Source organism: Cupressus sempervirens, chromosome 11, assembly GCF_028749045.1.
Source record: "Cupressus sempervirens isolate cs-2001-9-10 chromosome 11, ASM2874904v1, whole genome shotgun sequence".
NCBI lineage: Eukaryota > Viridiplantae > Streptophyta > Pinopsida > Cupressales > Cupressaceae > Cupressus > Cupressus sempervirens.
Window position 1 is genome coordinate 689,936,208 of NC_143128.1, and position 21,144 is coordinate 689,957,351.

A 21,144-nucleotide genomic window follows, 5' to 3' on the forward strand; every position below is an offset into this window, starting at 1 on the left:
TATATATATATATATATATATATATATATATGACGAGACCATCTTATAATTATACTAATACAAATAATTACTAACCCATAATATGCCAATTACATGAACTACTATAAACTAATAAAAAATTTACAAACTACAATAATTACAATTTAAAATCTATTAGTAACCCACTATGTTTCTTCTCTTAAAACTATTTATTACTTGCTAATAATCTATGGACTTGCTCCCAACCTTTAATTGTTATTCATTTATTGATTTACTAACCTATTCTTGAAACTTTATACTATTAACTAAAATTTCAAATCCATCACCAATTACTACACTAATCCTAAACCTTAATCACTAACTTTCCTTCATTCTAAATCCAACTTATTTATTTACATTATTAATGAAATCCCATTAACTAATTCTAGTTATACTCACTATCCCAATCCCCTGACTCCCAACATGCACCTTAATTCCCTACAAATCCCATGCACTTAAGTGCCATTCCAAGCACTTCCCAAAGTCCCTTAGGGCTCGTTTGGCTCGTGGATACGAGTTGGTATTAGAATACGAAATTCTGAAGAATCTCGTATCCACCGTTTGGGTCCACCGTATGGGAACAGGAATTGTAAAAAAGTGTGATCCCGTATGCTTATTTACCCCCCAAAACAAGGATTTGGGCTTCCACAAAAATAGGTGGAATTTCCAAAAATCCCGTTTTAATTCCCATTTTACAGAAGCATGCTTACAAATTATTGCATCGACTATAATCTGTCAGGTCTGCTGCATCGAGTATTTGGTGCTCATTTTGGTGGCTTGGTTCGTTGCTGCCTCTGCATCTCCATGAGCATCTGCTGGTTCTGTTGGTTCATGCTAGTTCTACTGGTTCACACCCTGCTCCTTCCCGCTTTGCTTGTGTTGGCCTCTGCTTGTTCTCCAGAGGTATGGGCTTTTTGTTTGTTTTTATGCAATTTTTTGGGTCGTATGAAAAACCCTAATGTGGCCGACATTGCATCAATTCCAAGTAGACTGCACACAACCTTCAGGTATTCTGCTATTTAAAACGTCGACAAGATTGTTCATGGGTTTTTCAATGAAGATTGTTCAATGGGACTGTTCATGGGTTTTTCAATGAACAATATTCATGGGTTTTTTAAAGAGCAGCACACCCAGAAGCATCCTCCAAGAGAAATTGTTTCAATGAATAGTCTCCACAATGGTTTAAAAATTGTTATGACCTAGAAGCATCCTGCGATAATCCGAAACCCTTGTTGAGAAAAATGATTTATGCAGTTACCTGCTCTCTTGTAGTTTCTGATCTGCCCTATCATGCATTTTTATCTTGAAGATTGTTCAATGGGATTGTTCATTGAAAAACCCATGTTCAACCCATTGAAGATTGTTCATGGGTTTTTCAATCCCATGGGTTTTTCTCCACGATGCTTCTGGAGCATAAATTTGCTGCTCTTTAAAACATCGTGCAGATTGTTCATTGAAACAATTGCTCTTCATTTTGTTTGATTCCATTTATGAAAGAATGCCCTCTATAAAACATCGTGCAGATTGTTCATTGAAACAATTGCTCTTCATTTTGTTTGGTTCCATTTATGAAAGAATGCCCTCTACGGCACACATGACCACGACCTGTAGGTCCTCTGCACCAGCTAAAGCTGCGTATACCATTTTCCCCTGTCGCTATGGGTTTTGAAGATGCATGACACCTTTCAAAGGTTTAATATAACATATCCGTTACCTTCAGTTCCTTTACTGAAACTGAAATAAAAAAGACATTATATTTTTAAAAATAGATATACATAGTGAGTATCTTTAGGAAAACCTACAATATAAATTATAAATATCTTGTTAATAGAGCAAATAGGCAGTGTCTTCACAGAAACTGAAATATCGAAGACATTATATAAATTCTTTGAGTATCTACATTGGCATATATATAGATAATGAATATCTTCACAGAAATTGAAATACCTAAAACATTATATATAACCTTTTAATATATGCATCAACCTCTATGCACATAATGAAATATCTTCACAAAAACTAAAATACATGAGAAGCATTAATATACACAAAATTTAAATTATGAATACAAGGTCATTGACATATATTAACTAGACAGTATTATTGTAGTTTGCATCACCAATGAGATGAATCGCCATTATTTGCGTAACATTTCTTACTCCTTATCTCGCCACCTGCCCCCTGCATGCATACCCCTACAGGGCCAGGGCAACGGGTGGGAACTATATAGGCTGAGGTCATTTATGCAGTCATTTAATGCGATAGTGTAGTCTCAAGTCGAATTCTTCACAAGATGATCAAAAGTGGAAAGTGAAAATTTTAAGTTGTGCTTCTTAATCTTGATTTCTACCGCGTTTGCTCTTAAAAAGGTTGTATTGGTCTAATGATCCAATTCTTAAGAGGGGCATCTAATTTAGCATTCTATTTTGTGACTTTTGATATTGATTTTTAATGTGTGTACTCCTAAGAAACTTCATTGATCTCGTATGGGATCTAATTTATCATTCTATTGTGTGACTTTTGATTCTGATTTCTAATTTGTGTACTCCTAAGAAACTTCTTTGATCTCCCATCTCTTGTAACTTTCAATTATAAAATAATGCTTCATAGGTAAATATCTCACATTTTTGGACTGCAGATGCAAATGTTATGCATTACAACCTGATCCACCATGTTATATTGTGATATTTTTTTATTGTATTACAGATTTCTTGTTTAGTTATAACTGGATTTCAGATCGCAATGCAGTTGACTTACATTGGTGAAGACATTTTTCTTTACATTTTTGCTAACATCATTCTTTTTGCAGATTCTTGCTGAAAGTTGTGACTCTACCAACACCATAAAATTTTAAAAAAATCTACTGTAAGAAAGGCAAGTGTAACTTCTTATTCTTGTTTCTCCATTTGTTTAATTTTATCTGGCTTTACTATTTTTAAAAACAATTGCTATGAGCAAAAAGTCTCTAAAAAGAAAAATATGTGTTTATTTTGTCGTTCACACTTTCAAAACAAGGTTCTGAATTTTCTACCCTCCTAAATTCAATATGCTTTGCCCACGATTTTCAATGTTTAAGCTTCTTTTATATGTGAAGCTTCAATCTCTTTGTTTCTTTAAAATGCTCTTATTTCTAAGGTGTAGTTAAGGTAATATTTAAAATATTCAATATTATATGGTAATATTAAGGAATCATATTTCTTCATATTTCCTTAAAGAACTTTATTCATACATTCAAATTAACCTTTGCTTTGTTATTCTCTACATAAGACAAGGACTTAGCCAACAACTTCATAAATATTGATAAAATAAGTAAGGATGGTGATCTGACCCTCTCTCTGGTTGTATTGATTTTAAAGGATGGTGATCTAGCCCTCTCTCTGTTTGTATTGATTTTTTACCTTTCTATGTTTATATTTGTTCCTATTTTCGTACTTTTTATATTCAAAATTTTCTTTCCAAACAAGCTTTATTTTGTTACTATTGCTACTTTATTTTATTACTAATGCTAATAGAGGAATCTCATATATGCACTCCTAAAACACAAACAATTAAGAGCAATTTAGAAGATAAAAATGTTTTTATGTGGTCACATATTAATATGTGATCTTTGTATTATTTAATGTTTCTCATTGAAGCCTTATGACACTTTATTATAATTATAATATATATAGTTTTCTTTTGTTTTTTTATATTACCCCTTATTCAACATTTGTGCCAATGACTTATTTTCTATGTGCATTTATCTAAGTCAGTGATCTCCATAGTGTTTCAAATAGATGTACTTAATAAAGTTAACAAAATGTTTGGAGCATTAAAACCCAATACTTAAATAAAGAAATTTTCCATGAACATGTGATTTTGATTAACCAAATATTGTTAAGCATTCTTCTACTGCTTAAGTTCCAATTTCAAAAGAAAACTATCAACGAAATGTATTTTGACCAAACTATCCTTCTATATTGTATTTATGAATTTGAATGGACCTATCAAAGAGGCAAGCAATCTTGATAAGTTTTAATCCTTCAATTGTGAGATCTTGCATAGGTATTAGGTATAACCTAGTATTTGTGGTAGACTGAATCTTCTATTCACAAACATCATGTGCTCATTGTTTGCATGCTGTAATTTTTAAGATGAGCTCTTCAACTACTTGACCGCATGAAGAAAATAGAGAGTGACAATGCAGCCCTAAAGGACATTGTTGTTGACGCATCATCGCTCTTTCTTAAGCTTTGTGACAGGGTGGTCAAGTTAGAAGCTGACAACTTCATATTGAGAGATCAAATTGGGAACCTGATGGCAGAACTCACAAATCTCAAACAGTCAACTGAATCAAATATCAAAGATTTCGCAGATACCTTCATCTCCAAAACAGCAATGCTGAAATCCAATATTGAGGCAGTTATTGAACAACTTGTTGGATTGGATAAAATCAAGGATCAACATACCAAAATGGTTGCAGAAACGGAACAGAAGGTGAAATCATGGGCTTCACTTTGCATCAATACTGATACTACTACTCTGAGACTGAGCATAGACAAGATTGTTCAAGGTAAGATTGATGATGAGAGAGTACGGCGGGCACGTGAGCTCAACTTGCACGTTCGGGGTCTTTCACCCACTTTTGACCCCGCTGCTGCTGGGTATGCCTTTCTCTCTGAACAACTTGGCATCTCAGACATCACCTTGGATAGATGTTGGTTTGGTACGGGGGACATCCTTTTTATTAGATTCTCTTTTCCGGATAGGCTTCGTGCCCTTAGAGCGAAGAGAAAGTTGTTCTCTCTCCCATCAAAAATTTATCTGGATGAAGATCTTACTAAGGCACAGGTTACAGAACTTAAATAGGCTCGAGGTATTGTGGTAGAGGCTAGACATGCTGGAAAATGGGTTGTTATTTGGAATCTTAAGGCAGTGGTCTATGATTCTCCTCCTACTGGTTGGGTAGAGAGGACAACCTCCAAATTGGTGTGACAATTCCGATAGCTATCTGACAAGAAGAGATCTTCTTCTCTTCTTGTCAACTGCTAGAATAGTAATGGCTCTTTATGGTCATTACCTGGTCTTTTTCAAGATGTGGTGGGAGAGACTCACGAGAGCCCTATGCATCCTCTTCCAAGTTTTCATGGTTATCAGTGGTTGTCAGTGTGTAGGGATAAGGTTCGGACATTTGGTGGGGTCTGTGGGTCTGGGGGTGTTGCTTGTTTGGTTCGAGATGATATTTTTAGGGTTACGTCGGTTGTTCACTCTGATGGCTTTGCCAGATTTATGTGGGTCCGAATTGGTCAGCAGAAATATAGACAAAGAGATATTTTTCTTTTTGTTTGTTATTTTCCTTCGACCTCTTCTCCCTATGCTATTCATGACCTGGAGGATGGCGATCCCTATTTTGACCTTTAGGAGAGTATTTCGCAATTTGAGGCTTTAGGAGATATTGTTATTCTTGGTGATTTTAATGCTCGTACCAAGGATCGTCAGATCCCTTTACATGATCGTGGCTCTGATTCGAACTGCATTTCTGAGTTAGATTCGACTACTATGGGCATGCAACGCACTTCAGAGGATGTTCTTGGGCCGTTCTCTGTATATGGTCGCCACCTCCTCCAGCTTTGTGAGTCTTCTGAGTTGTTGATCCTGAATGGTTTATCCTTCCTTCCTGGATCGGACCTCTTTACCCGCTGGCCGCATTGTGGTGGTGTGAGTGTTGGTGACTATGTCATTTCCTCTCCTTCTTTCATTTCTTCCATTCGCAGTTTCACCATTTCGCATCTTCCGCTAGCTGATCATGCTCTTCTTAGCATTTCTATTTGCATTTCTCCCCATCCTTCCCCACCCTTGCTCTACTTGACTAGTACCGTCTCCCTTCCTACTCGCTTCCATTACCCTGAGAGTGATGGCGAGCTCTTTACTTATCACCTTAGGCGTCTTTTGTCACTTGCTAGTTTTGATGACTCGTTGGCTGCCTCAGACATGTTTGATTCGCTTCCCTCTGCCATATGGGATTTTGCTCTCCTTTCTATTCCCCACCGTTCCCCTCTCTCTCTCACAGCGAACTGTCGGAATACCTGTCCTATGAATAAATGGTTTGATGTTGACTGTAAAGCTTTCCATTGCTCTGTTCGTGTCGCCTTTGAGGCTCAGTCTCCTGCCTTTACCCATCTCCGCGTTTCTTATCTGTGTTTTCTTCGTCATAAGAAACGTTCATTTGCCTCTTTTCAGTGCAGAATTCTTTGCTCCACGCTTATCCAGAATCCCCAGATCTTCTAGCGTACCCTTTTCCCTCATTGATCCCCCCATCCTCCACTCTCGACTATCATTCTCTGACCTCCCATATCACAACGCTTTATGACATTCTTGGGCAACCTCCTCTCTACTCCACTCCACCTCCCCACTGCCATTTGTTCATCTATTCTAACATTATGGAGGCCATCAGATCTTTGAGATGCAGAAGAGCAGCTGATGAAGAGGGTTTTCAGGCAGAACTTTTCAAACTTGGTGCTTCAGTTCTTGGATCTTACCTTCCTACATTCTTTAATAGAGTGGTTTGCACTAGGTTTCTTGATTCCTGGTCTAGACATGTTATTTACCCTATTCACAAGTCTGGGCCTATTTCTGATCTAGGAAATTACAGAACTATTATGATTGGTCATACTTTTGCCAAACTTTACGCCACTGCTCTGAACACCATGTTATCCAGTGAGCTTGATAGACGGGGATGTAGGGCGAGAGGTCAAGCTGGCTTTTAAGCAAACTACCAGATTATGGATCATGTTTTTACACTGTAGGCTATCATTGAGGAGGCTAGACACCATTCTTAGAAGGTCTATTGTTGTTTTGTGGACTTCCGTAAGGCTTTTGATTATGTTCCTAGGTTGGCTTTATTTCAGCGGCTTTAGGAGATTGGGATTTCAGATATGTTATAGACTGCTATTTTGAGACTTTATGAGAAGGTTACTGGTAGGCTCAGAACTCCGGAGGGCTTTTCTGATCCGATTCAGAGCACCATTGGCGTGAAGCAGGGTTGTCCTCTTTCCCCTTCACTATTTGGCTTGTATATTGATGAGTTGGAGGATTTCCTTATGAAATCCTCTCAACTAGGAGATGGGTGTTATTTACATCAGGTTCTGATCTCTATTCTCCTCTTTGCTGATGATGTTGTTCTCTTGGCCTCTTCTCCTGATAGCTTACAGAGACTCCTTGATAGTCTTGCTTCTTTCTGTACTCAACGATAGCTTGTGGTCAATTTATCTAAGACACGGGTTACAGTCTTTAACTGTTTAAAGACCTCTCATCTCCATTTCTTCTTCCAGGGGAAGGAGGTTGAGATTACTCCCTCTTACATGTATCTTGGTGTGAAGTTCTCAGGACCACGTTTTAGTTTGAGACCTGCTATTCAATCCAGAGTCAATAAGGATATGGGCTCCCTGGCTTTGCTAGAGAGACAATGCTTCAGGCATCATTTTTAGGATATTTCGTCCAAGTTGTCCCTTTTTGACTTCTTGGTTCGTCTGACAGTCCTCTATGGTTCTGTGGTTTGGGGACCTTCTCTTATTGCTTTTGATTGGGCTTCTATTAAGCGGGTCCAGACACTGTGTTGAATCATATCATTAGGTGTCACAGATTCACCCCTCACAACATTGTTTTAGCGGAGTTTGGTGCTCATCCTCTCAAACTTTCCGTTATTTTTGACTTGATTTGGTTTCTTCATCGGCTTCATGGTTTTATAGAGACAGGTGTTGACTGACATAGATACTCTTTTTTGGCATATTGTTCTTTGGTGGAGATTATGAGATCTGACACTTCTGCTAGATCAAGATGCTAGTACACTCAAGCCACCTCTTTGTTGGGTTCGAATGGGATTGAGATTGATCGTCTTCCTCCCTATCAATTTTTGTTGGATGCCCCGGCTCATCTTCTTCCCTCTCGTCAGGAGTTGAATGAGCATGTCAGACAAGATATCTATAGATAGTATATTACCACTACTTGGTGTCATCCCCTGGGTGGTTTGCGACCTAAGATGGCCTTCTATGCTGAGCATTGTCTTGTTATTCAGGATGGTATTGTTGTTAACCCTGCCTATCTTTATCGTCGTTGGAATCATGCATTACGGTTCTCTTTGGGCTCTTTTACGGTTGGTTCTTATCGTCTCAGGGCTCGGACTGATCACCATATGGATCAGGCTGATCGATTATGCCAGTTATGCACTCTGATGGAGGTTGAGACCAAGACTCACTTCATATTTCGTTGTCCTCATTACTATGAGATCAGAGGGAGATTCTATTGCCTTTTTAGAGACTGTTGTTCTCTCTCGATGTTCTTCAGTTATATTGATCAGCGATGTTTAGCACTTTATCTTCAGGAGGCCACCCAGCTTCTAGAGAATACCTTGCAGTCCTTTCATCAAAGACAGACTTCTGATCAGCTCATTACCACCTTTTTCTCTCCCTTGTCTCCTCCGCGAGGTTTGAAAAGGCCTTCCACTACTTCACATTCCAGATCTGTCAGACATTGTACCAATCTCTATAGGCAGCATCAGTCCTATAGGGGTTCTTCATGGCATCCGAAGACTATGGATTGTCCGCAGATGTACCTCTCTATTACGAATTTCTTTGTGACAATGAAGGACCCTTAGTCCTGACCTTGTCTTTCTTTCTTCTTGTTGCTTTATTCCTTTTCAGTCATCGTTTGGTGCCTTTGCTTGGCAGGCTCTTATGTTTGTATGCTCAGTCCCATAAACCGTTTTGGTTTTTCGTGGACATTAATAATTTTATCTTATCTTATCTTGGGTTTCAACTAAGGGTTTCAACTTCTTCTTTTTTTCCTGTCCTTGTCATATGTTTCTTTCCCTTTATGTGTATGACATGCGTCATCTCTTTTATATCATTAAAGAATCCTTCGTGTGCATTGTTGTTTGTATATTTCTACATCCACTAGATGGTTTAAATTTTATCCTATTTAGGTTCAGGCTCTCTAGTTATGGTTGGATGTTAGAGTTTAGTTACCTCTCAGTACCCAGAGCTCTTGTCATGCCCAAACTACGAGGCAAAAACACACAATTTTTTTTTTTGAAATTAATAATTAGAATGCTCTAAGTTTGATAAGTTTGCGTTCAAAGTTTGATAAGTTTGCGTTCAAAGTTAAAGTAGAGGTTCTCTACATTTCATCTTAAATTTATAAAATTGTGGAGGAATACATCGTTAAGATCTTGATGATTTCGTTATTAGATTGATATTGATCATTAGTTACGTTATTAAATTAATTTCTCAACAAGATATGAAAGTTATTTAAATAACAATTTAAATGAATTTGGGTGTAAAATTAATAGAAATATCTAATCAAATAAAATCTACATTTTAACTTATTTTAAATAGCCCATTCACCTTTAAAATAAAACTACTTAATACTCAAAAATAATTAAATTTTACTATCAATATAAGACTAACTTAGAACTTTATTAATTTAACTATCATCACAAAAACTTACACAATTCTAACTTAATTAAATTTAAAACTAACTTTAATAACCAATTTAAAACTAACTTTAATAACCACTTCTAAAAACATGCTAATAAACTAATACTACAAAAATATATATTAAAATTTAAACAAATAACTTTACACAAATAACATAATTAATAACTAACTTTATTACTTAAAATACTAGCTCCCCTAAATTTAAAACTAAAACTGAATTCTAACATCACTAACTACCAATAATTTTTTAAAACATACTAATTCTTATAAAGAATTTTATTAAATCACTAATCAAATTAAAACTTAATAGATTTACATTTAACTATGTAACCATTTAATTACTAAACATTAATTTTAACTAAATAATAAAAAACTTTATTTAAAATCTACTTACCAATCTAACCTTACTAATACTAACTAAAAAATAATAAACAAAACCTAAACTAACCTATGCTAACACCTAACACCTAACACCTAACCTATACTAACCCCCTACACTCCCCACATGTCAAATCGACCCCCCCCCCCCCCCCTTACCCATGCACTTCCCAATTCACACTTCCCAAGCGCTGCCCAAGTGGGGTACATCTTGACATGTGAGGTGGCGATGAGAAAAGGAGGTAAGTACGAAGTTTAAAACAAAATGCAATCTCCTTCCTCCAAAAACCCCAACGCTTCCTAAGGAAGTTATTACATGCACAAAGTCAAGGGGGTAGTACAGGAGTGACATCATCCTTAACAGTCATTTTTGACTTTGTTTAAAAACAAACTTTTTAAAAAAGCATCTCCAAAACTGATGTGCAAGGGAGAAATTAAAGCAAAAAGTTTCTTAGGTAGCAAGATAGATATTTAGGATATTTAGTTTAGTTAAAAATTCTTTTCTTTTTTTGATATTTATTTTATTATTGTTTTTTCATTTTAAATATAACATTCAATAAAGCAAAAAGGATATTAAGAGAATCTTTTAGATTCTCTGTTACCAAAGGGGCATTTAATTAGTTTCCCCATACAAATTCCAGAGACTATTTGGCTCTAGGATATAACTTTTTTTTTTTGTCATAATTTTTCTAAGTATAGATTTACAAAGCAATATATTTGTTTTTTCAAGATGTATATTTTTGAATGGATTTAAAACATAGATTCAATAGTTTGTTGTCACAATAATACAAGATTTATTTGATCTCCTAATAAGTACAAACTGGAATTGAAATATCACCCATATCCATTCTTCTTTCCTTAACATAATTTTCATTTTTAACATATAAGGAAACTTGAAAATTTTTCTTAACTAAACCATCATCATTTCATCCTATTTTTGATGTGCATCCATATAATTGAAAATTACGATTAAATCTCATGATAAGCAATATTACTCAATCACCATTTTATTGGCAAACTTGATTCAAAGGCTCAGCCGGGAAAGAACCAGGAAGAAAACCCGACGTCGTTGCCATTACAACAAGGTTTTGAAATGCAAATTACATAGGATTCCAATCCCAAAATTACAACAATTTAATTGAATTTCCTTCATGACCCTCATCAAGGGTTCTATATCAATTTCTGCAACACATTTCTAAGAATAGTGGAGAGAACAAAATCTGATCAGGTGTCAACAAGCATGACCAAAAGACAAATCAAACATGCATATTCATACAAGGTTTTCACAATAGGATTCACAATGAATTAAAACTAGGGAAAGATGGATTCTTCCAACAGGAGAAGTCAGACACAACACCAAAATAGATGCCCAATCGGGGCTATAAACCAAGAACTTATGTTCTTCCATTTTAACATGCCAAACTCATACGAGGTTTGTGCTGACAGGTAGGGGCCCATAACACCCTACCCTCTCTCCATCTTCTCATCTTGAGAAGAGACTCTACACTAGTTGGAGTCCAATTAAAAAAACCTTTTCCAAAATTGGTCACTTTTGCCCTATCCAAGGGTGAGTAATACCAAAACACCCATACAAGAAAACTTAAAAAAATTCAAACATAAACATGAAAGAAAAGCATTCAAGAACATGATTTTCAATCCTTCCCAACATACCCAACATACATACAAGCATTCAAACAACAACAAAGTAGCATAAGCATGAAACAAGCATGAAAATCTGAACAAGGAAGATGAAGAACTCCTACCTTCACAAAGAGGTAATGGTAAATGAACAATTTGAGTAGAGCTTTTTCCTTCCTTGCCTTCAATCTTCTAAGACTCCTCTCTAAAAGTAGAGATTGGGTAACAACCTAAACTACTCCAAGAAGGGCCTCTAAATAAGGCTCAAACTCAACCACCAAAAAGGGCAATAACTTCCCCCACCCACCTACAACTCTAGAAGTTCCTAACTCAACCCATACTATGGTTAATCACTAAGTGGAGTTGAGGTGATGCAACTCATGGTAACCACTTGCAATTTTCGCTCAAAGGCAAAAATAGACTTTTTGAGTGATCTCAAAAGTCAACAAAAGGGGCTTAGGGGTTGGAAAAGACCCCCAACCCATACCCATACCCTTTGGGTATAAATATTTCATGTTTTAAAGCCTTAGGAATAGGTTTGGAACCAAACAAAAGCTAGGAAATAATTAGGACCATCTAACAACTCTAAAAATGCAGATTAAGCACTCGTCCGAATTAAGGGTGACTAAACTCGATTAAGAACCAAATTAGCAAAAAGACACTAACTAAATCCGACTTAGGTCCAAAGGTTACACAGCTAACCCTAATTAGCACACTGAAGAGCATAAACAATTCACGAGTGTCAAGCAACACTAAAAAAACATAGTTACGAACATTAACATTTACTGATCACAGAAAGACACATTCATACATCTCACAATAAAATACTTGAATTACGAACAACAAGGTCTCCACAATTAGCACATAGGGATCAGTTTTGTTCCTCCGTCGGGTTTCTCGGCTAAAATATCCTGCACACTCATTGCACAAATCAGTAGTCCCATAAAATCACATGCACATATGTATATACGTATCAGGAAATCACATAAATTAAAACATACATCTATAAAACAATCAGGGTTCCTCTCATCCTATTCAATTCTTAACCATTAAAATCCCTTAATCAAAGTGTTAATCCTACATTTACTTATTTCATCAACATATATATACATAAAACATTAAATGACGAACATCAAATATCTGAAAGTAACATCACACAACATGAAATAATATAATATGTTCAAAGCATCAGAATATGTCTCGACATCTCGAGTCGTGAGTATCAAAATAATAGTAATGTATCACTATGCTACGATGGTTCGGGGCGAGGCCTCACAACTCTCATTCTTGTATTTTATTTTTCATAAAGTTGTGCATTTCGATAACAATGACCTAGAGTTGTTTGGGTATATTGAGATTCAAATGTCAATAGCTATTTGCTCCAATAGCTATCAATTTTTGAGATTCAAATATCTATTGACAATTAAACTAGAATGATGATATGACTGATTTCTTTGGTCCTATAAATATGAATAGTCAGTCCTTACTCATGACAACACTAGTCTAATAGGAAAGCGACGCTTTTCATTATTATTAGTTTAATAGTCCTATAAATATGTTTAAATTTTGTCAACCAAAGATTGGGTGGTTAATTATTTCCACTTTGGTTATGGTATTAATCATTTCTTAACATAGGATTAGTCGTATTTTAGTAATTCCAAGGATCTAATAAAAAGTTTCTCTACATTGGTTTTAGGGTGTTGATGGATGTACTCAAAGACAAACGTATTCTAGGGCACATTGCCAAGAAGAGACGAGTCATTTGTGCTCTTGTAGTTAGTCTTGCAACCTTTGCCGCATCAATAGCAGTAGTTGCAGAAGAAGGTAGAAGATCAATATGCAAGCGCAAAAGAGGCGAGATTCCTTTTTATAAATATATTATCTATTCAAATGAGATTGATTGTCATGATCAAATTCGAATGAGTAGACGAGCCTTCTTTTGTCTAGTAGATATTCTCAGGCAAAAAGGAAGCATCACAAATACCATGCACTTAACTCTAGAAGAACAATTGGTGATTTTTCTCCATACTCTTGGCCATAATCTAAGGAATCGTAAGATTGCTCACAACTTTGGTCACTCAGGAGAGACAATCAACCGATATTTCCACAAGGTTTTGACGACAGTGTTGGCACTCCATGAAAATTATCTTTTGCCACCTAGTCCACACACTCCTCCAGAAATTAGCGGGGAAGACCGTTTTGATCTGCACTTCAAGGTACATACCCTATTGGTACACTATTTTTTCCTTGACTCTAAATTCTATCATTGCATGTCCTTTTGATTATAAATTTTCCTAATGTAGGATTGTGTGGGAGCAATCGATGGAACTCATATTTCGGTCATTGTTGATGTCGACATGCAAGCTCCATATCACGACAGAAAAGGAAACTTGTCACAAAATGTTATTGGTGTGTCTTCATTGGATTATAAGTTTCAGTACGTCCTTGCTGGATGGGAAGGGTCAGCTGCAAATAGTCGTGTTCTAGCTTCGGCCTTGTCAAGATCCGATCCATTGGTAGTCCCCCCTGGTATGTCAAATATATTTATATACTGATGCATATGACATTTTTTAATAAAATATATTAATATACCTCATTTTATGTAGGAAAATATTATTTAGTGGATGTTGGATATCCCAATGTACCTGGATTTTTGGCGCCTTATCGTTGCACACGTTACCACCTAAAAGAGTTCTCAAGGGCAAACCCAATAAACACTCCACAAGAGTTGTTTAACCATCGGTACTCATCGCTCAAGAATGCAATAGAGTGCACATTTGGCATTTTGAAGTAGCGCTTTCCTATCCTAAGACATGCGACGTCATATCAAACCAAGACCCAAACAAAGATTGTTTTGGCATGTTACATACTGCACAACTTTATCACCATAGAAGATGGCATTAATTTTGAAGTTGACATTGAAGAGGAAGATGATCATGAGGGGATCGATGTACCAATACTTGAGACATATGGGATGACTCAACGTGATAGAGATGATTGGGGGAGGTTTCGAGATGAAATAGCAAAAAGGATGTGGGATGATTACAAAGCTCCATCTTAGTTGTGAAAGTGTAGTATTTAGTACTAGTTGTAAACTCCATTTTTTGTTCATGCATCTTGTTACAACAATCAAGACAATCTTATTGTAGCTCTAAATTTGAAAAATCATTTTGAATCATTCCTTCTTTTTTCACAAATTACATGTGCTAGTAATCAGCAAATAGAAAGAGAAATTCTTGTGTTGAGGATTTTGATACTTTCTCATCAAATTAAAACATGATAAAATTGCACTACATTTATCTTTAGACACTTCTATTTCACTCTCCAAATCAGGTGAACTAAACCCAAGGATTTGATATAACCAACATGACAGGGTGCGCACAACTGGTTTGCACCATCTCCTTATTTGACTGTACTTGATGCATTAAACTCAAGCATGCCAAAGTCCAACTTTTTGTTTTGGGGAGCAACCAATGGTTTAGAGGAGCTTTAGGAAGAACTTTAGCATTAAGAAAAAAATGTAAAATGTTTTATAGATTTTAATTTTTCTCAATATGGATAAAATCTTAGGATATTAATAATAAGTTATTCTAATTATAATATCATAATTCATACGCTTCTCTCAATCAGTTTGACTTCAAAAGTTGATTAGTAACCCCGATATTAATAGTATAATTTGATACAGTGGAAATACCACTGATACAGTGGATATGGATCATTAAATTAAAAATGGTGTCCCTCATGTCGCCTTATGCCATATATCCTTCATGTCGCCTTATGGGTTGCATGGATGAAAGAAGAGACACTAATGATGCTCAAATTTTTATTGATATTCTCATATTTTTTTATGTTGGTCTAATGTATCAAGATGATTATCTCAACATGCCCAGATCCGAGTTGAACCTGCTTTTTATTTTTTATTCAATAATATTGTGATGTTAAATGTTCATTTCTCTATATCGCTACCCTTTGCAAATTAATAAATGTTATAGTTATTAATGACTGCTTTATACTTAATCCCTGCCAGAAGTAATATTTAACTGCTATTTATTTGTTATCTTGGTTTTATATCGAATCAGTGTAAATTGTATGCATTACACAATATTTGATGTCATATACAGCGCTTCGGATGAGCATGGATAACGATGACATTCAAGTTGTTGAAACACCACCTTCTACAAAAAAGGTATTTTGGAAACTGTGTATGGAACGTAAGCTTTTGGACTTGCTACATGAACAAGTTACGCTTGAAAGGAAAGGAGAGGGAGGCTTCAAAAAAGAAGCTTGGACAGCTATTGAAAGAAAGTTTAATGCAGATATGACCATGAGCTTGTCTAAGGACAATTTCAAAAATAAACTAGAAACTTGGAAACAAGGTTACAGAATAATGAAGGAGCTGAAAAGCACTAGTGGTTTTGCGTGGAATGAGTCTACGCAAACTATGGATGCTGATGAAATTGTTTGGGATGAGTTGTTTAAGGTAACATGTCCATTTGAATATTTTAATGTTATTTAATGACTGATTAAGTTATTATTGATAATCAAATGAATAATTCAATATCTTTGACAACATGCAGAGGAAGGAATTTAAAAGTGCGAAAGTGTTTAAAAGGCAATCTTTCCACTACTATAATGACCTTGCCTTGATTGTGAGCAATTCGCTAAGGGTGTCATTGTCGGCACTGCACAAGAAGCAAGAGAAGGACACGATATGGATGAGACAATAGATCTTAATGATGATTAAGATGAAATTCATACACCTATTGGGGCTGCTGTTGATCTAGATGTGGAAGATACAAGTATTTCAACGTCCAATCAGTTTAGTACAGCAACTGGGAAACATACTCGTTCAGCATCATCCTTAAGGAGGCCGAAGAGGATGAAGGCTAGTATGGCTAATTCTATGGACGGGATGTCTCATTCAATCGATAAACTAAATGAGACCCTCCGCAAGTCCCAAGTTATTGAATTGAGTGAAGAACGTAAGACAAAAGATTTGGAAAGGGTCTATGTTGCACTAAAAGCCACTGGTGAACTTAGTATGGGTACTTTGATTACAACGTTTGACACCTTTGTGGTTGATTCTGATAGAGCCAAAGGGTTCTTGATTATGAATGATGATGAGAGAGCAAAATATGTTCGAATAAAGTTTTTAGGGCTTTAGTTACTATGTTTGACATAGTTATGACAATCGTTTTATAATAGTTGGATGTTGCTTTATTTTGGTGGTTCACATCACATTTGATGGATGTGACCAAGGGTTTACAGATTTTTGGCAAAAGTTTTCAATGCAAATCTTGTTTCCCTATCCTTTCATTTTTTATGGATGAAATATCATTTCCTGCTCAAATTTTTCATAAGGTTGAATACAGTGATTGTTATTGTCTCTTACCATGTACTTTTCAATTAACTTAATCTGATGTCTTTTGATTTTCTACAATGTTTAATATCTTTCCAAATTGAGTCCAGAAATAACATTCTCTTTTTATCATAGATTGTGGAACTTGATTAAGGGATTATGACTTGAATTAACTTCAGATTGGGAAAGACAGTAACACAAATTAGGTATATTGAAATTGAACTTATCAGAATGAATGCATTCATCACTGTTAAATAGCTTGTAGTTTTGTGGAACAAATCCAGAGCTTCCCTGAAAAATCCCTTGTTTGTGGGGTTTGTGAAGGTCAGTCACCTGTTGGACACTCTGCTGGCAAAGAGCTTCAGACCTGTAAAATGGTATTTTTACTTTTTCAGTTCTCTCTTCCTTAACCAGTTTTTTTTCCCACTTTTCAGTAGTCTAGTCAAGTTGGAAGACATCATTCTACAAATGAGAATGTATGCCATTACTTATGGCTAGGACCAAGGTGTTAGATTAACTGTTTCGTTATTTGGGAGTTACTCCTGTAGAGTGTCATTCTGGGTCTAAGTGAATATGTGACATTTGCAATAGCAAATGTAGAAAGAATACTAAACAGTAAACTTTCTAGTTTTTTTTGTCTACTATGGGGATTTCTGCTCAGAGTTGTTGGTAGGGCTTTAGATCTTTGGGTGAAGAAATTTGTACTCCAGATCACAATGTGTAGTTTGATATGAGTTGTTAGAGAGTAATGCTTCATCTTTGGTGAAAGATTTTATCGGTCAAGGAAGCTTCTTCATTATTATCGTTGTTTTTATTTGTATAAAAAGGCACAACGACCATTTTTTTCATTCACTTTTTTGTACTTGATTGAAATTTTATAGTAACTATTGCCGAGCACGCTTAAAAGATAAGTATTTTTTGAAGCATATATTATTTAATTGAAATTATTTTGGTATAATCAATTGCAACCTTTGTGTAGATGGGCAAACAAACAATGGGAATATCTTCTATATATTAATTTGAAAGTTGTGCTCGTTATCTGGGCCTGATTTAGCAGCATTTTATGATATTGTTATCAAAATTCAATTGAAGAGTTTCCTAATTAAATTTGGTGATTCATATTGTATTGATAGTAGTTCACACAAACTTATGTCTCATGAAAATGAATTGTGCACTTAGCACCCATGGCATCTACATATGTTCATAAGAGTGAAGCATCAAGATTAGCATATGTGGCACCTCAACATGCTGTTGCATATATAATTGGCCCACTCACATATCCAGGTCTTAAAAGGTGTGGGATTTTCTTACCACATAACTGATATGTATTATGGACCGGGTAGCTATAATTGAATGGTACAGAGTTTCTTCTCAAAGGTGAGTAATTGTCATATATTCCTCTGTCTTCTCTACTCTTATTGTAGTCAGTACCTTTTTTACCCCAAGAAGTTTGTATATTCTCTTAGAAGTTATCGTGTTCAAATCTTATCCTGGTCTGTTTAGGTTAACATGGAGTATCAGTATGGTGTGCATTGTTCATCTGTAGTTCAATCAATGGAATGTGTTATGTTAGCAATCATAGTGTGTCTCTACTGTTGAGTTTTACTACGGCAGTTTTTGCGGCCAGCTTGTAACAATGATGTTGAAAATCAAATATTAATGTGTTTCTATCTGTACTCCAAACTTTCTTATTGGTGATCCAATTAATGTTGGCTGTTGGCATTGACGTGCATATCAAATATCGAGCTTTCAATTTTGACTCATTTCAAAGGCTTATGTTCATTTTGCGCATCCATGTTGGAATTTTAATCCTTTTGTGCATAATAATTTGTGAAAGTGTGACATGTACATATGTAACTCTCTATAGACTTGATGCATATGGAGTTGTCTTGTTTACAATGGGCATGAAAGCCCAAAAGTCGCGAGTTGACATTTAATATTAGGAAAGGCAGAGTGTACATCTATTATTGAATTGAGATTAAATTGCTTGATTCAATTTTGGAATGTTGGTTTTAATATCATATTTCTAGCTATCCTGTTCGTGTATCCTAGAAATGTTGGAGTTGTTGAACTTCTACACCTACATACAGTTTGGGACCCATATATATAGCAGCAAATCTATATTCATAATATAGCATTTGTTATTGGAAATTTTTGCTAATCAAGGAGGACATTTGTAATGTTGGAAGCCTGCAAATTAAATGCACTTGGCTATACAAATTTCCCACAATAAAACCCACTTAAGAACAGGCTTGAAAAAAATAGTACTCTCGCTGAGACTTGTTCCATTTGCCTCTATGACTTTATGTGAACAATCCAAACCATGAATTTATCTTTGGCATTTGTTTTCAGTAGCTTTTAATCAACAAGTCATTAAACCAGATATTCCAATTACCCAACTTTTTTGTATTGATTATGCCCATTTAATTGTTAAGTATACAAATTGGCGACTAATGCTCCTACCAGTATCATACTTTGCAATTCCTAGTCTTACTCCCTGCGTGAGTAGAAATTATTCTATGTTCAGGTAATATTTGAAGGCTGGTTACGTGTTACTTTTTAATTTTGGCGCTAACAATGGCTTTTGTCCTTCACTTCCATTTCTCTTGCAACAACAAGATGGTAAGAGCTTTTTATCGTCATTCTATCATGATTTATTAGGATTCAACTAAGGAACTTTGATAAATCTCGTAGGTTGATTCCACTAAATCATCATGAGTCAATGATACCTTCTAGTTCTCTTTACATAGAGTTTTGAGAATCTTTTCATTGTTGTTGTGTTGTGACTAGCATTGCTCCCTGGAGCGCCTAACTGCGTAGTGTAATACTGCTTACTATTTTATTTTTTTCTTAAATTTTAACTAGTTGGAATTATTTATGGCTAAACTGTGAAATTTTATAGCATATATCCGAACTATTTATGATTAAATTGTGAGATTTCATTGCATATTTCTTACTTTCAACATGCCAATGCAGCTTTTTCCAAAGAGGACATACCAACCCAATAACATTTAGACAGAAGAGAAATCACGGTTTCCTTGCAAGGTAATACTAATATCCAGATTTGAAAACAAGTAGAGGATTTTGATGTGTATTCTTGCGACATGTAATTTCGTCAAATAGTTATCTAAGAACCTATCGTAGATCAAATTGTTTTTTGATATAGGATTCATGGATTCGAAAGTTGTGCCCATTTATAATTGCCCATGTGGTGCTGGGGCATGCATATTAAAAGTGTCGCGCACAAGAAAAATCCTAGGCACGACTTTTGGTGCTACCCTGAGAGTAAAAAGGTTATTAATTATGACATGTTATGTATTGTATGTTTCAAATTATGTTATTAATTATGACATGTTATGTATTGTAGGGGAGTGGAGGTTGTGGACATTTCAAGTGGTTCAACTCTACAACTACTGATAATGAAAAAAACCAGGGGAAAATGTGTAAGGCACGAGAGGTGGCCAGGGCTAACATTGGTTCAATGACAAAAGATGAAATGTATGATGAAATGTGTAAAATGTTTAAGGCACAAGAGGCTGAAATAGCCTTTTTACGTTACCTTCTATGTGTAATTATTGGCCTCTTATTCGGCCTTGTATTTTGGGCCCTTTTTTGACAATGAGCTTAATAGAGATAGAACTTTATTACATGTTTTGTGTTGCCTTTTGACCTCTTACTCGGCCTTATATTGAAACTTGGCCTTATATTGAAACATTATGCGAGAACGATTAAATAAAGATAGAACTTTGTTATATGTTTTGTAAGTTTGTAAATTTAATTTAGTTCCTAGTTTTAATTTTGAAATTATTAGACTTTCTTTTCCAAAATTAACAATCTCAAGACAATTATATGAAAATTTGAAATATGAGAAATTATAAATAAAATGTATCTTATGTTGTGTCAAAAATATTTGAAAAATATAGATAATATAAGATGTTTAGCAATTCTTATATATTCTAACTCATTTTAAATATTATTTTGTTTAAATATTGCACAATATTTTTTATATTTGTTTCTTACTAATTAAATTGTTCTAGTTAAATTAAAGGATATTTTATATTTCACAAATGTTATAGTATATTTATATGTATTTTTTTGAACATTAAATTTTATATATTTGTATTATTAGAAGCATAGTTGCGTTTTCTATTTTATATTAAATTTTACAATACAAAATTTAGATAAAGTCTGAGATTTCATTGGTTTTAGATTCTACAATTTTCTTCAAAATAATTACTTATAATTATTAAAAATTAGTAGTATTATTTATATTTAGCA

At 35.0% G+C, this 21,144-nt stretch overlaps 1 protein-coding gene and 1 long non-coding RNA gene across 3 annotated transcripts; both read left to right on the plus strand.

Moving 5' to 3' along the window:
• Window positions 1-627: 627 nt before the first annotated feature.
• On the plus strand, window positions 628-20,515 carry LOC149531590 (uncharacterized). 2 transcript variants are annotated; one of them, XR_016358912.1, is made up of 5 exons: window positions 628-921; window positions 2,828-2,892; window positions 19,843-19,911; window positions 20,033-20,159; window positions 20,234-20,515. It is a non-coding gene; the product is annotated as an uncharacterized LOC149531590 (long non-coding RNA). The 2 variants fall into 2 exon arrangements; XR_016358911.1 differs by lacking the exon at window positions 20,033-20,159.
• LOC149531591 (uncharacterized) lies at window positions 14,996-16,817 on the plus strand. Its single transcript, XM_089810679.1, has 2 exons — window positions 14,996-15,987; window positions 16,085-16,817. Exons 1-2 carry the CDS (start codon window positions 15,616-15,618, stop codon window positions 16,232-16,234), a joined length of 522 nt encoding a protein of 173 aa, XP_089666805.1. The 5' UTR covers window positions 14,996-15,615; the 3' UTR covers window positions 16,235-16,817.
• Window positions 20,516-21,144: the final 629 nt, after the last annotated feature.

What these genes read in the sequence shown, in the direction of transcription:
- LOC149531591 (XM_089810679.1), top strand. Translation starts at nt 15,616, where the DNA reads ATGTCATATACAGCGCTTCGGATGAGCATGGATAACGATGACATTCAA. An exon ending in TTTGGGATGAGTTGTTTAAG is followed by an intron (nt 15,988 to 16,084) that starts GTAACATGTCCA and finishes GACAACATGCAG; the next exon opens with AGGAAGGAATTTAAAAGTGC.